The 18971-nt window shown below is 37.2% G+C and overlaps 1 protein-coding gene across 3 annotated transcripts in view; it reads left to right on the forward strand.

Moving 5' to 3' along the window:
- The window catches only part of CFTR (CF transmembrane conductance regulator), a 167334-nt gene that overhangs the window by 77065 nt on the left and 71298 nt on the right, over window positions 1–18971 (forward strand). For all 3 annotated transcript variants that reach the window (XM_070616359.1, XM_008519582.2, XM_070616358.1), the window contains 2 exons: window positions 16586–16680; window positions 18150–18236. In XM_070616359.1, coding sequence (XP_070472460.1) covers window positions 16586–16680; window positions 18150–18236 — 182 coding nt within the window. The remainder of the gene's footprint in view (window positions 1–16585; window positions 16681–18149; window positions 18237–18971) is intronic.

The following is an 18971-nucleotide window of genomic DNA, read 5'->3' on the forward strand; positions in this document are numbered from 1 at the left end:
AGAAGGAGAAACATGAAGCCAAAGAATCATAAAAAATCATAAATATGAATTTTGATGTTGACAGAAGTAGTTACAGGAGAAAATTATAAAAATGGTCATCTATAAATATGGTGGTTGGTCTGTGTGACCCAATCAAGTTGAAGTATTCTGTGGAAGAAAACAGATGACGTAAGATCCTAAAGGTTTGGAGTATAGTCACGATGTTTCCATGCTCTAGAAATGACAATGGAGTTGGGAGGTGATTCCAATTACTATGCCCCTTTCAGACCCCAAAACGTTACTTATGTGATTACCTTATGCCAGACTCTGTGCACTGTGGTGGGAGGAGGGTGAGTCCAAAATTAAAACATTATCCCATCCTTCAAAGAATTTATAGGCTGGTTGGGGGAAAAAAATACATAAAGAGACCATTTGAATGTAATATAGCCAAGTGTTGGGATAGAAGTTCTCAAGTTACCTCAGAAGCCCATTTGAGGGCTTTAAGCCTGCCTGGACAGTTCAGGGAGGCTTTCTCTGAAAACAGACATCTTAAAGGATTCTGGACAGAGGAAACTGTATGAACAGAAAATGGGACATGAAACCACAAGGTTAGTGCAGGGAACCACAAGGATCTTGATGGAACCAGAGTGTAATTGGGGGACAGTGAGTGGGGAGGAATGAAGCTGGAGGGCCATGTCTTGGGAGCCTTGTGTACCGGTCTCAGGAATTTGGTCTTAGAGAGCTTTAATCAGGGGAATGACGTAATCAGCTTTGCATTTTAGATATATCACTTTGGCTGTGATATGAGGAGCAGAATTAAGGTGGACACGATTCAAGACTTTGTGGGATAGCAAAAAGAACGTAGATTTTGAGATCGGGCAGAGATGGGTTACTAAAGAAAGTTACTTAACTTTGCTATATACCGAGTTTTATCCTCAGCAATATGGGGATACTATTACCTATTTTTCAGGGTTTTGTGGAGTCTTCTGGAGCATAGAAAGTACTTAATAAATAAAACCGCTATTATTATTATTATTATTATTTTTTTTTTTTAAGATTTTATTTTTTCCTTTTTCTCCCCAAAGCCCCCCGGTACATAGTTGTGTATTCTTCGTTGTGGGTCCTTCTAGTTGTGGCATGTGGGACGCTGCCTCAGCGTGGTCTGATGAGCAGTGCCATGTCCGCACCCAGGATTCGAACTAACGAAACACTGGGCCGCCTGCAGCGGAGCGCGCGAACTTAACCACTCGGCCACGGGGCCAGCCCCTATTATTATTATTATTGATAGTACTATTTGCTATTTTGACTAGAAGGAGGGAGATTAACAGGAAGCTATTTCAGTAATCCAGATAATGGTCCTGATGGACAAGAAGAAACCAAAGTTAAGCAGAGGAATTGTGAGAAGATAAGGAATGTCATATTTATGTACTATTTGCATCCATAGGAAAGGGCATCAGGAAAAATGGGCCTTCAGTAAAGAGTGAGGTTTTTTCTTCGAGAAATTAGAAAAGAAGAGAAATTGGTTTAGCGTTAAAGATTCATTGCACAATAGGAATTGGAATGGGTTTAGGAAGGAAAGACGTGGAGGCGAGTTACCTAGAGCCGAGACATCTGATCAAAGCAGAAGGATCACAGGTCTTGCTAAGAAAGTACCAGTGGAGGACAAAACTAGGTGGGCTTTAGTAAATAATTGTTAATAATGATGATGGCTTCCATTTGATTTTTTAATGTACAATTCACTCTTCTTTCTCTTTGCCTTAAAATGTCAAATAAAACACTTAGCTTTTTATTTCTAACAATCACTGAGTACTTGCTCCTTTCTGTCCTGCTGACTTTTGCAACTGATTTGGGTTTTCCAAGCTCCTTATGATAGGCAAAACCATCCAGCAACTCCTGAATTCCCGGTACTTTAAACTGGCAAACATAGTGAGTACAATGAGTACATTTGCATATGCTTTTCTATTCTCTGTGCTGAATGATTCCTATATGTTGTTATCTATTCAACTACATGGTAAATTCCTTGAGAACAGCAATTTTAAAAAGCTTACTTTGGTGTACTCCACCTGGCACATTGATAGGCAGTGGGTAAATTCTTATTGGATGACTGTTTCAGAGATATTTCGAAATAGGCATGTCAGTTGCAAGACTTTTGCTCAGAAAATATTCTTCTCTGAGCCTCATAGTCTCAGAGTTTGAAGAGACAATTACATGACAGCACATTATTGCTGGGAGTAACAAGTAAAAGTAATTAGAAGTGGTAGACTATCTTGACAGTCAAAATGAAAAGTTTCCCCTCTTTTCAGTGACTTCAGAGTTTCCGATTTTTGCAGTTGTTGTTAAACAAGTGTTTGCACTTTTGAAAAAGGCCAGTGAGAACCTTGCAAAATGAAGGGTTTGTTTTTCAGTGTGGAGGAGCTTTGAGCCTAGGAACATGGAATCCATACTGAATCCTTGAGGGTTAAGCAGGTGGTACCAGGAAAGAATCCCTCAATATATTCTCTGTGTGGCTCCTATCAGCAAATATAAACATTCATGATTCAATATGTTTTCATTTTGACTGCCAAAGTCCATCTGTTTCTTACTGTACTACATCTAGACTTGGAACTGGAGATGAGAAGGGAATATTTTCTTCCTCATTTTTGTGTTTTTGTTCAGCTCTAATATCTACAAAGCATTTGCGTACGTAGTGGTGCTTGGTGTCATAAGAATAGGCAAGTAGGTGTTAATTGGCTTGGATAGGAAAAAGCACGCACAGCATATTTCACATAGTTTTCTGATTTCAGTTTGTTGTTGAAAACTATTCACTCTGGGATCACTTAAAGACTTTATCAAAGGGAAGGACATGGAGTCAGTTCTATGCTGATAGAACCCTTGTAATGTGCACACACTAGTGGGGAAGCCATGTTCAGATTCTTCACTGTCAGTCCTCCTCTTTTAGGAACATCTCCATGTCTTGCTTTATATATTCTACTTTGGATCTAGATTATAATAGAATGGATTCCTAGGCAAATTGATAGTTATTTTTTAAATAACATCTTGTATTCCTGTGCCCATTAACTTATCCTCCCATTTTTTTCTTTCATATACCCAACTACCCTTAGAGCCCTGCTAAGTATTTGTAACTTTTATAACCATCAATGGAGACTCTGCTAGCTTAAAAAGAAGAATCTATATAATTGGACTCTCATTAATTTAATTATCCCTTATGGAGATTATAATCATATTTTGCTATTGAAAAAGTGACAGACTTCACTGTTCTCTTGGTTTTTTTGATTTTCATAATACCAATTCCTTATTCTACCAACCAGCCCCACAGCTGACAGCAAGAGAGTTCTAGGCAGGCCAGTGTTTGGGTAATGAGTAATTGGACTGTCTTTATTCAGCAACTCACTCTCTTTTAAAAGTACCTGGATTTGGAGAAGTAATTGGTTTTTATAATAGTGCATGGTGGGAGGTGATGTTGAGGATGTAAGAAGAGGTCAGGGGCTTAGGATATGGAATTGGTTTCCACAAAGTGGTTGTGATCCTTTTTTAGCCACAAAATAGTCTTAACATTAAGTATTTGTCATGACAGCCATTATGTATGCATTGTAATAAAAATATTTACTGTGTAAGTTGAAGAAGTAAAATCTGTTTGTGTTTTCTATTCCATCACTGCTTGGTAGTTTTCATATTTAAGTCACTAGGAAAAAAATTGGGAGGGAAGTTGGCAAGAAGTTACTAAAAGAAAAAAAAACACTTGGGGGAAATTGGCAAGAAGTGTGAAAAACTTGGGAGGCACGTAAGCAAAAAAATGAGTTTATGAGTATTTTGGAAAATAAATTCCATCATGCGGTTACCATAAGACTAATTAAATTTGAATCTGGCCTCTGGATCTCCAAATCCGTCCAAAACTAACCTGCATTGGAGAGAGGCTTCACTTTTGGATGGTCAGTCCACCATTGTAGGAGAATTCAGGAATGTTCAGTTGGGAGATCTGTAAATAAAAAGCTGTCATAGGAATTAACATTTGCACTCAATAGTAGCCAAGACGTAATGGACATCGAAAATAGATATTTGAAACATATTGAACTATGTCCCCTAAACCAGAATAAACTACACTGAGTGGCTGTACCTTGAACCACCTGTAATTTTCTGCTGATAGGTAATTAAATAAGTTGGAAAGCACTGCCATTTATTTACTGTAATATGAAGCAAGTACATTTATTTTATGAAACTATTGAACCAGAACCAAACAGGAATGCTGTATTGTTTCCTGAACTAAAGTGTTATTTCATTTGATTTGAGCCCTGGAACTTAAAAATAAATACTAGCTAACATCTGTTGAGAGAGCACATGTCAGCATTGTTGTGCTAAGTACATTGGTCCATTGAATTCTCACTTTCTGGTTAACTAGTGACAGCTTTGCCTAGAGTTTGCAGTGAAAATGAAAATGTGCTGAATTTGAAGAGTGTGAACTGGGTTTTAGGAATTAAGATTACAATCCTGGAACTGATTATTAGCTTAGCAAATGAGCGTTCCTACATCTCTAAAACCAAAATAGCCCTAAGACTGCCCCTCTTAGTAAGATTTGGGCAAGTCAACAGAACGGTAGTATAAAAATTTCACATAAGTGTTAGGGACCAGGCTATCTCATGAATACATAATGAAATTAAGATATTTAAGCCAGGCCTTGATATTAAAAAATAAAAAGTCATTAAGTTTTCCAAAGGGAAGAGCCATGCTTTATCATTATATATATGCCTGATGTTTCATCTATCTTGAAGAACTAGGATTCTGGACCCTGCACTGATGAAGTTTTCCATTTTGTAGTAGTGATGAATTAAACGAGATCAAGAAGATTTTACACTTAATTTTAATAGAACCTTAGAACTTAGTAATATTCTAGAAAGGGAAACTTGGTTTTTCTAAAAATTCCGAGTGCAAGTGTTCTCTAAACAAAACAGCCCTTTGAAATAGCAATTGTATCACCATTAATATCTTTCAGAGCTAAATCTATAATACCTAATTTTTATCTGGAAGATTTAGTTACCCCTGATTCAAATTTAATAAATTAAAAAACTGATTTCAACAAATATTTGTTGAGTTCCTACTATGGACATAGTACTATGTTAGGCACTCTGATCTCTGGGTGCTGCCTGCAAGTATAACAAGGGTCCCTCTCTGCAGCGAATTCTTGACTTACAGATATTTTTGGCGAAAAGATACACACACACACACACACATCGACTTAGTAAATATTTGTGAGTGTAAACATCGAACTAGAGACTGCACCAAACTCTGGGAATTATTGATGAACAAGACACAATACCTGTCGTCAAGGGGCTTTCATTCTATTGGAGATGAACAAGTAAAAGCCAGTGCAGTTACTATGGAGTCCTTGTATGAATACAGTGATGCAGCACTTAATCTGGTCTTAGAAGGTCAGGTGAGATATCCCTGGAGGAAGTGACATCTAAGGTGAGAGATGATGGATGCCTAGGAGTCATTTGAGTGAAGAAGAAAAGGGAGAACATTTCAGAAAGAGAAAAGAATGTGTAAGACCTGGAGCCAAGGGAGAACACTGGACATCCGAGGAGCTGTAGTCAGTTCTGCGTGGCTGTGATATGGAATGAAATGGGCCTGGAGCCAAGAGAGAGCACTGCAATTTTAAGGGAGCGTTAGGTAGTGTAGCAAGGTTGGGTCTGGAAAGGAAGGGGTTTATGATGAGAGCTGAACTGGGAGAGGACAGTCAGATCATGGTTCTGTCTCCCCACTTGCCAACAATTAAAAAAAAAAAAGCCAAAAGAGGCAGAAAGACAAAATCCTCCACTTCACTTTCATGTTTTATTTAACTGGTGAAATCCAGTTCTCACACAGCACTCTAGCTGCAGAGGAGTCTGGGAAATGTGGTGCTTAGTGGGAGTGCAGGAAATTCCCTGGGAGGAGAGCAGATGGGTCCACAGTATCCTCCACAGTTGCTTTTCTTTATTGAGGGAAATGCCATAATAAAAACTATATTTTGGGAAGATTTACCTGGTGTAATATGCAAACTCAAGGGGCATAATGGAGATGTTGTGGTTAGAAGTTTATGAATATTGTTATTCAATAAGAAGTTGTTGAACAATTGTTGAACAATAAGAAGTGACAGTTCAAGAGACTCGTTGAAGATTGTGTGTCTCATAATTCATGGGACCAGCAAGAGAATTCAAATCTTATCTTTTTTTTGCTGTACTCTATTAGGGTGGTTGCCTATTAGAAAAGAAACACTGTCTTAGACTCTAATGGCTTATCCACTGAACATGCTGACTTTCAGTTATAACTTTAGGCTAGTTAATCTCACTATGATTGTAACAGTATTATTAAACTGTCAAGATTGCAACTCTGCCATTTGTAAAGGAGAAGATTATGATAACAAAGACTTGTGAACTAATGGCAATGAGAATCCCATGACATAGTTTTGCAAAGTATTTGCAGAATATTTATTTTCACGTAAATGATATGTCAAGCTACCACAATCCTAGGTAAGTGTATCTTGAGAAAATCACCCATACTAACACACTTGAAATTTAAATGTCAGGAAATGTCTTCTCATATCTGCTCCCAAATTATCTTCTCCTTTTCCTCTCACCTTGGGGGCAGCATCTCTTCTTCAGGCCTCATAACCTCTAATTTAAAATATGAAAATCTAACTACGTGGGCAGTCAGCACAGGGGAGGCAGCCTGCTCAGGGCAAGTTGAGCAGCTGGTGTTTCAAAGTCAGCTCTTGAGAGAAGAAGGATCGTGGTAGGATTACTTCAGAGGTGTTGGGTGAGTGAATATCAAAGCCCAACTCCTAAGGAGCTACAAGACATGAGACTTAGTTATTAGAGACCTGAGAAACATTTTCGGAGCTCCAGAGCAGGATCGACTACAAGATAACACAGTAATGTGCCAATGAAGTACTGAGAGAGGAGTGCTTTTTTCACGGATTGGATTTGTCCCAGCATTTTGGGTGGGTACATCTAGAAGAGATAGTTATGGAATTAGTAGCTTCCTAAATGCCAATTCTTAGACCAGCTGAATCAAAATCATCTAGAAAGCTTTTACAAACTAGATTTTCAAGGGTCATTTCGGAGATTCTGAAATCTGGAGTCTAGAAATCTGTAGATAAATGAGTCTAATGTAGAGACAGAATAAGATAAATAAGATTCTTCGTTTCAAGTATCTTATCTAACTTTACTTACTTGGGAATACTTATCCAATGACACCTTAAATCACAGCATTTTACAGCTCTTCCTTGAAAAATGCTCAAGTTATTAGTTTTGAGATTCAAATACAGACCTACACGCATACAGAAATAAACACTAAAGAGGCTTAGAGATATGAACTGAATTACATGTATACTCGCAAATTCATATATAAAATCATACATATGTATATATATCTGAATATTAAACAATAGTTTAATATTGGTGACAAAAAAAGACTGTAACATCCATTATAATCGTGCTTTTTGTGCTTTTGTTGTCTCCAATAAAAATTATATTGAAATTTGAGTTTATTGCTATAAATTTGGTCAGCACCAAAGCTCAGCAAAGGAAAAGCTTTTATTTTTGAAGTTGATAAAAAGTTCTCACTTACGCTTTCTAGCAAGAATCAATCTTTATCCAATATTTCTACGTATAGCTGTTTGTAATCAAGTCTGACTTAGGTCAACAAATTATCTTTCCTAGTAAACAGAACTCCGGTTTTTAATTTACAAATTCATTCGTGTATTTTTCCTGCTGTAGAAGTTAACCTCTCTTGATATATATCATACAGAGCTACACAGCACTCTCAAGATCACACACCCACATTTACAACAGCCATGTGCAGAAATGGTTAATTCATTCTTTCTTTCTCTTTCCGGTACCCTCTTGGCTTTCTTACATTCTCTTCTTCCCTTCTTCTCTTCTCCCTACCTGTTCTCTCTGTTTCCCCAACACTTCTTTTGTCCTCCCTCCTTTGTGACCGTTTTCCTTGTGCATAAAGCACAGTACAAATGCTTAGTAATTATTAAACATTAATAATAATGGCACTCACTGTCCAGTGATTCACTGTTAAAGACTGCGTTACTGAATGGCATTACTTCTAAAGTTCACGGTTCCCTCCACCCAAGCTTCTCACCCTCCTGCCTTACCACAAGCAGCTATATTGTCAAGGTTGTTCTAAAGAGTGATAAGGCAGCCATAAAACAGAGTTTATGGTATTTTCCTATCTACAAAGTCATAGGAAGCTCAAATGTACTCAGCAAATATTGCAAAATTACGCAAGATCATTAAACGTAACACTCCACCCTGTCTTTAAAGTTCTGTTCTCTCTCAATATAATAGCACCTTATACTATTCCTCTGTTGTGTGTTCAGGTCAAAGTTAATGAGCTTTATATTACCAATTCCTCTTTAACAACTTCTGGTGTGTCTGGCTCAGTTGAATAATATTAGGATGATGATATTTAGGTGTATTTTAACAAAGTAAAATGGTAAACATGTGTATGAAAAGTGCATACATCATATTGGGTATATTAGATACTTCATAATAATAAAATAAGTTAATCTTTATTGCACACTTATTATAACATGACTTTGATCCTCTCTGGTATTCCTTATCTAAATATTTTCAAGTACTTTACAATCTCAAATAGACTAAATATATTAAATGCTCAGAATCCTTTGAAGTTGGCATTTGCCTTTCTGACCAGCATGTTGTAGAGGAAGTTAGCCGAAAGAACAAGTATCTATTTGAGTAAGCATAATAATCACAGGTTAAAATGCAGATTCCTGGGCTCGGCCCTAATTCTTCCGAGTAAGAATAGGTGCAGCATTTTTCAATAAGCTCCCCAGGTGATTCTGAAATAATTGGTCCAGGGACCACTCTTTGAGAACCAATGATCCAGATATTTGATTTTATCTGTAGGTAAACTGTGCAGAGAATATTATTAAAAATTAAAATGGGCAGAGTAGGACGGCTTCAAAGAAAGGTTTTTTAGGGTCTTCTTCAACAAAAATTAATTGATCACAATTTTAAAAAGGCTATGTTTGATTTGTTTTAAGACTTAGGTTTAAAAAATAAATCTCAGCAGTTAATGTTTATATAAGAAATCAAACCATGCCCAGCATCTTAATTTCAATGAATGTTTTCCTTCAGCAATTTTTATGAATAACTCCAAGGGAACTCAAGAGAAGTTGCAATGCAAGTAAAGAGAAATAGAATTTGTCTCTGTGTGCAAGGCTTCTCTAAACAGCATATACTCGTATGCTGCTTTTTAAAATCGTGATAGCACCAAGTGGTATAATTTCTTTTTTAGATTATAATTTTCACAGAAGGGAAAATCTCCTATGAAGGCTGAAAACCAACCCTTAAGATAAATATATTACCAGATTTAGTGCCCTTAGTACTCGACAAAGATAAATGTTTAAAAGTGCATTGAAACAAAGTGTTTTATGTTGTCAAATAGAAAAAGCCAAACAGTAATAAAGAAATCTACGAATGAGCAATAAACTAGGTAATCAGAACAAGTACTCACATTGACAGCAGGATATTGGTTTTACTAGTGTGTTTGATCTAAAAATAATGGGCTTTTTCACAATTCCCTTCAATCTACCCCCACTTTTGTTTCATTTCAACCTCAGCAGCTTCCTATTAATTACAATCTCTGAGATACTTTTAAAATTATCCAAATTCATACATTTCTCTTCATAAATGATTTCAATACAGAAAAGGGGGCCAAATACATTGACTCAGAACATCGAATCTTTTCAGATGCAAAAGTCTTTTATTTTCATGCTTTTAAAAGATACTCTGCATTATCTACAAACACTATTTAATAGTTTTGTTTGTGTGGTTTTGAAATTTACATAAATGATATAATTTGTATACATCATTCTTCAACTTCTTTCTTTGCTCATGTTATCTTTTTGAGTTCTAGCTTTGCTATTTATATGTAGAAATTTATTTCATTCTTCTTAACTGCTGTATTGTACTCATATGTCACACAATTTACTCATTCTTATATTGATGAATATTTGCTTTGTTTCAAGATTTTACTCAGTACCGTATTGAAAATCTTTGAGTATTTCTCTTTGCACGTGTGCAAGAGTTTCTCTGGTGTAGGTATCTATCAGATAAATTGCAGTGTCTTAGAATATAATGCACATTTCTGATTTCGCTAGATACTGCCAAACTGCACTTTAAAGTGGCTGTACCAATTTATACTACCACCAGCCATTTAGGAGAGTTTCCATTGACTCACACCTTTGAAAGCTCTTGTTATTGACAGAAACTTGAATTTTTGCCATCCTAATTTAGAAAAAGTCATCTCTCTTTATTACTCTAATTTGTGGTTCTCTGATTGCTTGTGACATTATACATATTTTCATGTTTGTTAGCCATTTTGACTTCATATCTTTTGCCAATTTTTTTTGGTAAGGTATTGTGGTGGCTGTGGGATGTGCCTCGCACACTGCTGTTGTAGGGTGTGGAATTGAATGAGGACCCAGTGGCTCTGTGTAACTGTTGGGGTGGTGTGAGTAAAAGGATATTCTTAAATTTTGCTGTTGGAAATGTAACTTTTAAAAGTTGTTTTGTAAAGGAATCTGGCAGTACATTTTAAAAATAAAGAAAACACATACATTTGACCTAGCTATCCCATTCATGGGAATATATCTCATAGAAATAAAATCACAAAAGCATGATGATTTATGTACAATGGTATTATTGGTAGACTTTTTTTTTTTTTTTTTGGGAGCAAATGCCAAGGAAGGTCACATAGCATCTGATGGAGCCATATTTGAAATACAAAAATCTTACACTTCCAGTTCAGTCTAGTCCAGACTGCAAATAAATGTGAGCAAATGAATTCAAGCACAGAATTGCCTGAAAGCAGCTTGCATCAACCTACTTTTTTATTATAGTATTCTGCTGTTGCTTATCAAGAAGGTTCCTGTGGTGTTGATTACTAAAATATTTCTGGGTCTACCTAGATGTTTTTCATTCAGTAGTATGTTTATCAATTAGCAGAAAGTGGGGGGATTTAAAAACATTCTTCTTGTTTGTTTTTACTGCTGAAATATACTCTAGTGGAAATTTCAAATCAAATACTAGTTATCCTAAAAACAAGAAAAAGTTTCTCAGAAAAAAAGAAGGTAAAGGACTGGCATACCCTTCAGCTTGATTCTTTTTATTTTTTGCTGAGTAAGATTCACCCTGAGCTAACATCTGTTGCAAGTCTTCCTCTGTTTTGCATGTGGGTCGATGCCACAGCATGGCTGCTGAGGAGTGGTGTAGGTCCACGGCCAGGAACTGAACCTGGGCCACTGAAGCGGAGAATGCCAAACTTAACTACTGGGCAACCAGGCCGGCCCCCTAAATTGATTCTTTTATAATGAGAAGATAATAAGATGAATAAAAATATCATAGTGCAATTTAGCATGGCTAAGTGTTAAATAAAATTAACCAGCCATTTCTGGAGTGGTATTGTTTGAAGGTGGTGAAGAAACTCTGGATCTTGTCTGGGAATATCGTGTCACCCTTAAGAACTTTGACGTTTTAGTTTTAAACCGCATGATCACATACACAGCAATTTCAACCAAAATACATCTGGCAAAGACATGCAAACTCAGGACTTGAATGCAGGCCGCCTGATTCTAAGTCCAGTGCTTTTTCAATACATTATGCCTGTACATTTCTTACAATCATATGCTAATAAAGACTATGTGATCAGGCCTTGATAAGCATCTGCTTTTCCACTAATAGGAGAGTGGGCATAGTTCACAACAGGTAAGCATTCTACTCAAGGCCACATGGAAATAAATGCCATAGACAGATCATTGGTAAATACCTCATTACGTGATTGTGAGTCACCAATGTTTGAGTGTACATTATGGACCAAGCTCTTTATCTTAAGTTACTTCAAATTTTTATGACTATTAAAGGAAGATACTATTATCCCTGTTTTAAAGATGGAGAGCTAATGCCCAGAAGAGACTTGCCCAAAGCTACTTATCCAGTTGGTGGTGGAGACAGGGCTAGAAAGCAGGTCATTGTCCTCTCTGGCCAGTGTTGGCACTCATGTTTTCTATTTTGTTTAAGTTTTATTTTAGAATTAAATATATTCCACTTGGATCATCACATTTTATTTCATTGTTTTTATGTTTATGGAATAGCTTTGTAAATGTCATTTCCTCAATTCTCCTACTTAGCACCCTTTATGAAAGAACTATTCTTTCACCCAGGTTATGGTTAGGGAAATTGAGTCAGAGCTGAGATTTCACAATAAGCTTTCAGACCAGTGCTCAAATCCTGGGCCTCGCGCCATCCGTTCCAGTATTCCAGCTTTGTTACTTATTGAGCAACCACTGCAAGCACGGTTTACATGACATCCGACAGCTCTCAGCACGTGCACCACCAACTTAATTCAGATTTTAGCTCACCAGTGACTCAGGAGCAGGGCACTTGGATGCAGCTCTTCGTGGCACTTTCCCAAGGAGCACCCAACCTGGAGGTTCTCTCAGGTGTGAGGGGAGGTTTCACACTAAGAAATCCTATTCCCTCTAACCTGGGCCAAAGATGAGCTGTCCCTCACCAGGCATCATCCCAGGGAGGCCTAGGCTCCCCCCCGGGGTGCAGCCATGGCTTACAACTGAGAGTGCTGAAAAGACCAGGCACTGGGGCAGAGTACATTATCTTAGGAGCTCAAAATTAATACTGTTTTGGAAATAAAAAGGAAACAGAGTAGCTTGTGGTTACAACTGAAACAGATGGAGTAACACGAAACTGGTACCAAGAAACCAGCCAGCAAGTCCTTCCTCGGATCCCTCATTTTTTAATGCCTTTTCTCCTTTCCCTAGACCAGTCTCACGTTAGGGTTTGAGGAATGCTAAGACCAAAAATCTGGTCATTTTTGGAGGAATTTGATGGTGTTCCATTCGATCCGAGCGTGTAAGGCCTGACTCACCTGAGGCTCTTCTGATTTCTTTCTCTACTATTTTGTTTCACATGAGAAAGAAGGAAGAGAATTTTTTAATTCCCTTCTCCCTCCTTCTATTTTCTTGGCTTGTTTAGAGTATAAATATTACAGGCTCCTATGAGAGAAACGTGGCTGCAACAGCTTCTTATTTATTCTGTCTTAAGAAAATAATATTAATGTAATAAAATTGAGCTTGGACTCTTTGGACATTTAAATTCAGTAGGCATGTTTACTGAAGTCTAGAAGATAGTTCGTTATCTTCTGTCATTTCTTGTCTTCCCCTTCACTTCTCTTGTCTCTTTTTTTTTTTTTTTTGAGGAAGATTAGCCCTGAGCTAACTACTGCCAGTCCTCCTCTTTTTGCTGAGGAAGACTGGCCCTGAGCTAACATCCATGCCCATCTTCCTCTACTTTACATGTGGGACGCCTACCACAGCATGGTGTGCCAACCGGTGCCATGTCCACACCCAGGATCCGAACTGGTGAACCCCAGGCCGCCGAAGTGGAACATGCGAACTTAAACGCTGCGCCACCGGGCTGGCCCCCTCTTGTCTCTTTTAGTCTGCCAGTGTCCTGTTTTTTCTGCAGATATCTACGTCTGCTTCTGACATGTATTCTTTTCCCTATTTTCTTTCTTTCTCTGTGCTGTACACCTTTCTTCATTTGCATTGCTTATATGTACCCCTTTCTTTATAGCTTAATGTTTGATTACCCTCCCTTCCTTCCTTTTCTCTTCCTTTCTTCCACAAATCTTTATCAAATTCTTCCACTGGGCTAGGATTTTGCAACCTCTAAATCTATTATCCATTCCCTAAGTGTAACTGTGTCATAATCATACTATTAAGATAACTATTTCCAAATTTAAATATTTTAAAATTTTAATTGATTTAACTAATACTATATTGAATTCAAATTTGAAAAGGGAAACCCCAATAATTCCACCAACCTGGTTTTTTAAGATTAGAAAATTTGCCTCCTTTACAAAAGCCTGCACTCACTATATTTATATGAGGAAAATTATTCTTTTTTTCCTCTAAAATATTTAATTTCCCCCCCTTTGTTTGAGGAATATTGGCCCTCACCTAACATCCGTGCCCGTCTTCTTCTTTTTTATATGTGGGATACCTGCCACAGCATGGCCTGATAAGTGGTGTTAGATCCGCTCCCTGGATCCGAACCAGCGAACTCTGGGCCACCGAAGCAGAGTGCATGCATTTAACTGCTACACCACCAGGCCGACCCCAAAGATTTAATTTTTTAAAAGAGAATGGGATATGGGGGAGGAAAATGTGGTGCAGGAGAGAAGAAATACACATGTGAGATGTCATGCTCGTTGCTCGAAACAAGTGCAGAGGATGTGCTGTATAGAGCAGTTCAGTAAAGGCTTAAAGACAGAGATGTTCCTGGAAGTGCTCCTTTAGCAAGGCTGAAGATTTTGGACTCTGGGGTGTGGAATTTAGTTGTAGTTCTTGTTGTTTGAATGGAATCCTATGTGGCCCAGTCTGTGAGTTGAACAAAATAATTTAGTCCGGTGGGAAGAAACAAAGCACTTAGTTTCACATGTTTCATAACTACAGAGGGGCCTCCTCATCTGCAGTGCTGTGTGGATCTCAATGACCTTTCTATGCTGTGTTTCTCCAGTGCCTGAGTAACCAGCTCTGCTGGGTCCTGCTGCATCTCCTCCAACGTGTCAGCACTTTTGGTCACAGGCCTTTGGTCACCTTAGGTCTGGAGTATTGATAGCAACACTTCCTTGGGGGCAGTAGCTAGCATGGTTCCAGTTTATAGGAGTTGCCAAATAGTTCTTAACATAAGTCATCACTTATTAATTTACCTGCTTTGTGCGTTGAGGGTCTTGTATATGAAATTCTATTTAAGTTTCACATGTTAGATAACAGAAACAAATGAATAGCAAAGGTAACTATTTTGACAATTTAAATATAGATAATGTTGGTGGTAGGTGGTCAAGGAGAGATGGTGGATTGCCTCTGGATTGTGAAAGAAAAAAGAAGATAGTATGGAACAGTATTTTTAGGAGAGGGAGAGACAAGAAGAAGGTGGTAACCAAAAGAAAAGAGCAGATGTATGGGAATGGGAAGAGAAAAGAGAGAGAACTTTTTTGAACTAAAGAGAGAGTATTATTTATCTAACTCTTCTCATTCTTCAAGTCTCAGGCCAGATAACCTCTCTTCCAGAAAGCCTTCTAACATTTTCTATCTATTGTATGGACACTTCTATTGTTTGTATTTTCCAATTAATCTATTATTAAATTTATTAATTGCCAATTAATTGTGCACTATTTTAGAACCTGTCTTTAGTAGTTAATTAAATCTTTGGGATGTTATTTAGCATTCTCCAGGATAGTGGCTTATTGTCCAAGTTAGACTTATAATGACTGGGAGTCAAGGACTATATCTTATAAATTCTAATCTTCTTTTGCAATGCCTAGCATGGTTGTTGCCACAGAGAAGTTCATTAACTGGAGGAAGGATGACAGGACACGTGTGTCAGGGAGGTGACAGGAGAGGGAGTGAATGGAGAGAGGACATAGGACTGAGGTGCAAGGATGGATGAGGAAGAAGGGCTGTGTTGATTGGTTGGGTGGGTGGGTGGATGAGTGGGTCGGGGAGAGAAGTAGGAAAAGGAGTTGCCTTGTGCTCATGGTGCCCACTGAATATGTTTAGATACTGCAGGGGGATGAGAATGGTATTCTTTTAGTTTCTTTTATTAGGAGGTTTATCATTTTTGGAGATTTCCTTTTAAAAGAATGAATTTAAATTGGAAGGAAGTATACTTTAGCATGTGTAGGGGAGGAAGAACATTTCCTTTACCCACTGGGTCCTTCTGGCTTGACTACGAATTAAATTGGCATGAGACAGAATAGCAGGAGAAAATCAAACAAAGCTTTATAATGTGTATACATGGGAGAGAACCAGGAAAACTGAGTAACTGGCCAAAAAGGCAGAGGCTGCTTCCTTAAATGCTTTTTTCAGCTAAAGACAATGGAAGATGTTGGGGGTAGTGGAGTGAACTTCAAAGAGGAGGAAGGCAATTCACATGGAAATGGACAAGAAAATGTTTGGTAGAACATCAATAAGGATGAGCTTAGCAAGGTCCTCTCTGTCTACCGATACCCCAGAGTTATCTATGGTGATGGCCTGTCCTCGGGACAGGCCTTCTATCTTAAATTCTTTTAGGCGGTTAGGGGGAAGTTCAAAGTTTCTTTCAGAGTCTTTTGTTCTTAAAAATAATCAAGCCAAAGAGACACCATTTCAGTTGGCCAATTCTGATCCCCCACACATGTTAATAGCACTTGGGTTTGTGTAATGGCCTATGGATGATATACACATGTATTTACCTACCCATAAATATACATATGCTTTACTTTTTGATGTTTCTCAGTTCTTATTTAATGATCATAAATGACATTTTAAAAATTAAAGAAAAATTTATTTATCAAATTTCAACAATGTTTTGACCAATTTAAGTGGATTTGAAATAACTGAGATGCAGTGCTCAAAATTTCTGCTGTGGTTAAAGCAATAGTCTGATATATGATTGCATTTGAAGGAAAATATAGCTTTCAAATTCTGATCCAACATATTGGCAATTCCTCTCTAACTTTCTGTTTTTGATAACAGGACATCTCCAAGTTTGCTGAGAAAGACAATATAGTTCTTGGAGAAGGTGGAATCCAACTGAGTGGAGGTCAGCGAGCAAGGATTTCTTTAGCAAGGTGAATAGCTGATTATTGGTTCAGTGAGCCTTTGCTGTAAATATCATGCATGCAAAAAGTTGAGGACGTTTCTCTGTTTCTTTATATTCTGTTTCTGGAATTGAAAAATGCCTGGGGTCTTAAAGCTAGCAAGTTAAGAATCACCTTTAAAGAACTATAGATAATGACATAATATTCATATCTGGTAAAGACGATGGCTTTTTCAAAATGCATACCCTTATTCCGGTGTGTGTATGTTTGTTTGCCTTATGATATGGGTTACTAAAAATGGAAAACTCTGGCTTTCTATATAGTACAAGGAAAGAGAAGAGAAGATATGAATTTTCATTTAGTCCATCATATAGTCCCATAGCACTTGCTTGTTATCTTCAACAATAATTTATACTGCAAAGGTTCTTTTAGATTTCACTTTGACTTTTTCCATTTGTTTGCTTTTATTACTTTTCTTTCTTACATGTTGATTGATTACAATTTTCTTTTTACAGAAAATATCAAGAATTAAACTTAAAAAACTGAATCCTATGTGGTTGGGATAGGGATAGTGCTACTAACAACCACCCCTGAAAAATTTAAATATTATCAAGAAATTATCTCATTTCCATTAATATGGGACTATATCTTCATCTTATAACTAAGATCAACTTAATGAAGATTTACTTGCTCATGAAATTTTTTTTTAACTTAAAAAGTAAAATATTGTGGGTATACATTTTTATGGTGAATTACACATCCTTTGCTTGTTTGGAATTTTTATGAATATGATACAGAGATTGAGGCTCTAAGGAGCAAAGTACAATATCACTCATACAGCCACAACAGCACTGCTACCCATTTGTTGGTAGCAGTCAACACTGAAAAACATTAAAAATGTTTTTTTTGTTCAGCAAGCTGTGCTGTGGTGGCGTCCCATATAGGAGAATGAGAATGACTTACAACTAGGATACACAACTATGTGCTGGGGCTTTGAGAAGGGGGGAAAAACAGATTTAGCTCAGGGCCAGTCTTCCTCACCAAAGAACCACGGGCAGAGCTCAGAAACTTAAAAAAAATCTTCACATAAGCGCTGCAATTTAGTCGCTGTCTCTGACATTTTACAGGATTGAAACAGTCTATTTTCTTTTTTGTTTCCCCACCAAAATGCAACGTCTTTAAGGGCAGGGACTGTATAATTTATACCATTGTATTCCCAGCTCATAGCATGTCCATTAGCTCTAAATAGATACTATTATTAAAAGGTTTTGTTTTTTTTTAAGGTAACATTTTAAATTGTATGGTATGATGTAATTCAGTTTGTAACTTTTGCTAGTTTATGCCGCTTACATTTAGCAAAACCACTTCTGTGATTCTTGGAGTGTTGTGAAAAGCCATAAAAATCATCTATGACATATCTTTTTGTTACTTGAAATTATCTACTAAATGACATTGGAAATATTGAGGAAATCTAATTTAATTTCCTTTTTTTTTTTTAGAGCAGTATACAAAGATGCTGATTTGTACCTATTAGACTCTCCTTTTGGATACCTAGATGTTTTAACAGAAAAAGAAATATTTGAAAGGTATGTTCTCTGAATAACTCATAATGCACGTGCTAAAAGACAAGAAAGAACCACGATACCATCATAGAACTGCATATTACCCCTTGAGAAATATGTCCACCATTGTGACTCAGTGTGACATAACACTTAAATCTGGTCTTCCCTTCATGGGGAAGAGTCAAGATCATTTCCCTTAGAACCTTTTCTGACCATCTCATGCCAAACCAATTTCTTCCATAGCTACAGTTATAGCAATCACTATCTAGGTAATTTTAACAGTATTATTGCCTTGTGACCTATCTTATGTTGTTTTATTGGTTATTATACTTATTTTTACTTTTTTTTGTGTCAGTATTTTATTCCATCTCCTCCTTAGAAAGTAAACTTCTTAAGGAACTAAACAAGCTGAATGTTTTAATGTCAGCGAATGCTCCTGGTATTCATCTACCTCAATACCTCCCTCAGAACCTCTCCCTCAGTCTCAGGGAACTCAGGATTTGCATTGCATTGGAGGTCCCATTAGGGCTCAATGTATGTGAAGTTCCTAGGAGGAACAATTGGTTATATGACTTCATTTCAAAGGTTCAAAGTGATTTCATGGACTATGAAGTAGTTTGTTAGGAGAATTATGATGATACTCTTCTAGAAATAAAGTTTTTAAGCAATGAGGATATAGATGTATTGTGTGTATAAAATGGCTGTGTTATTCTTAGAAGCAGCTTTCTCAGAATTTAGTTAAATGTAATACCTAGGATG

This window comes from Equus przewalskii, chromosome 4, assembly GCF_037783145.1.
Source record: "Equus przewalskii isolate Varuska chromosome 4, EquPr2, whole genome shotgun sequence".
Classification (NCBI taxonomy): domain Eukaryota; kingdom Metazoa; phylum Chordata; class Mammalia; order Perissodactyla; family Equidae; genus Equus; species Equus przewalskii.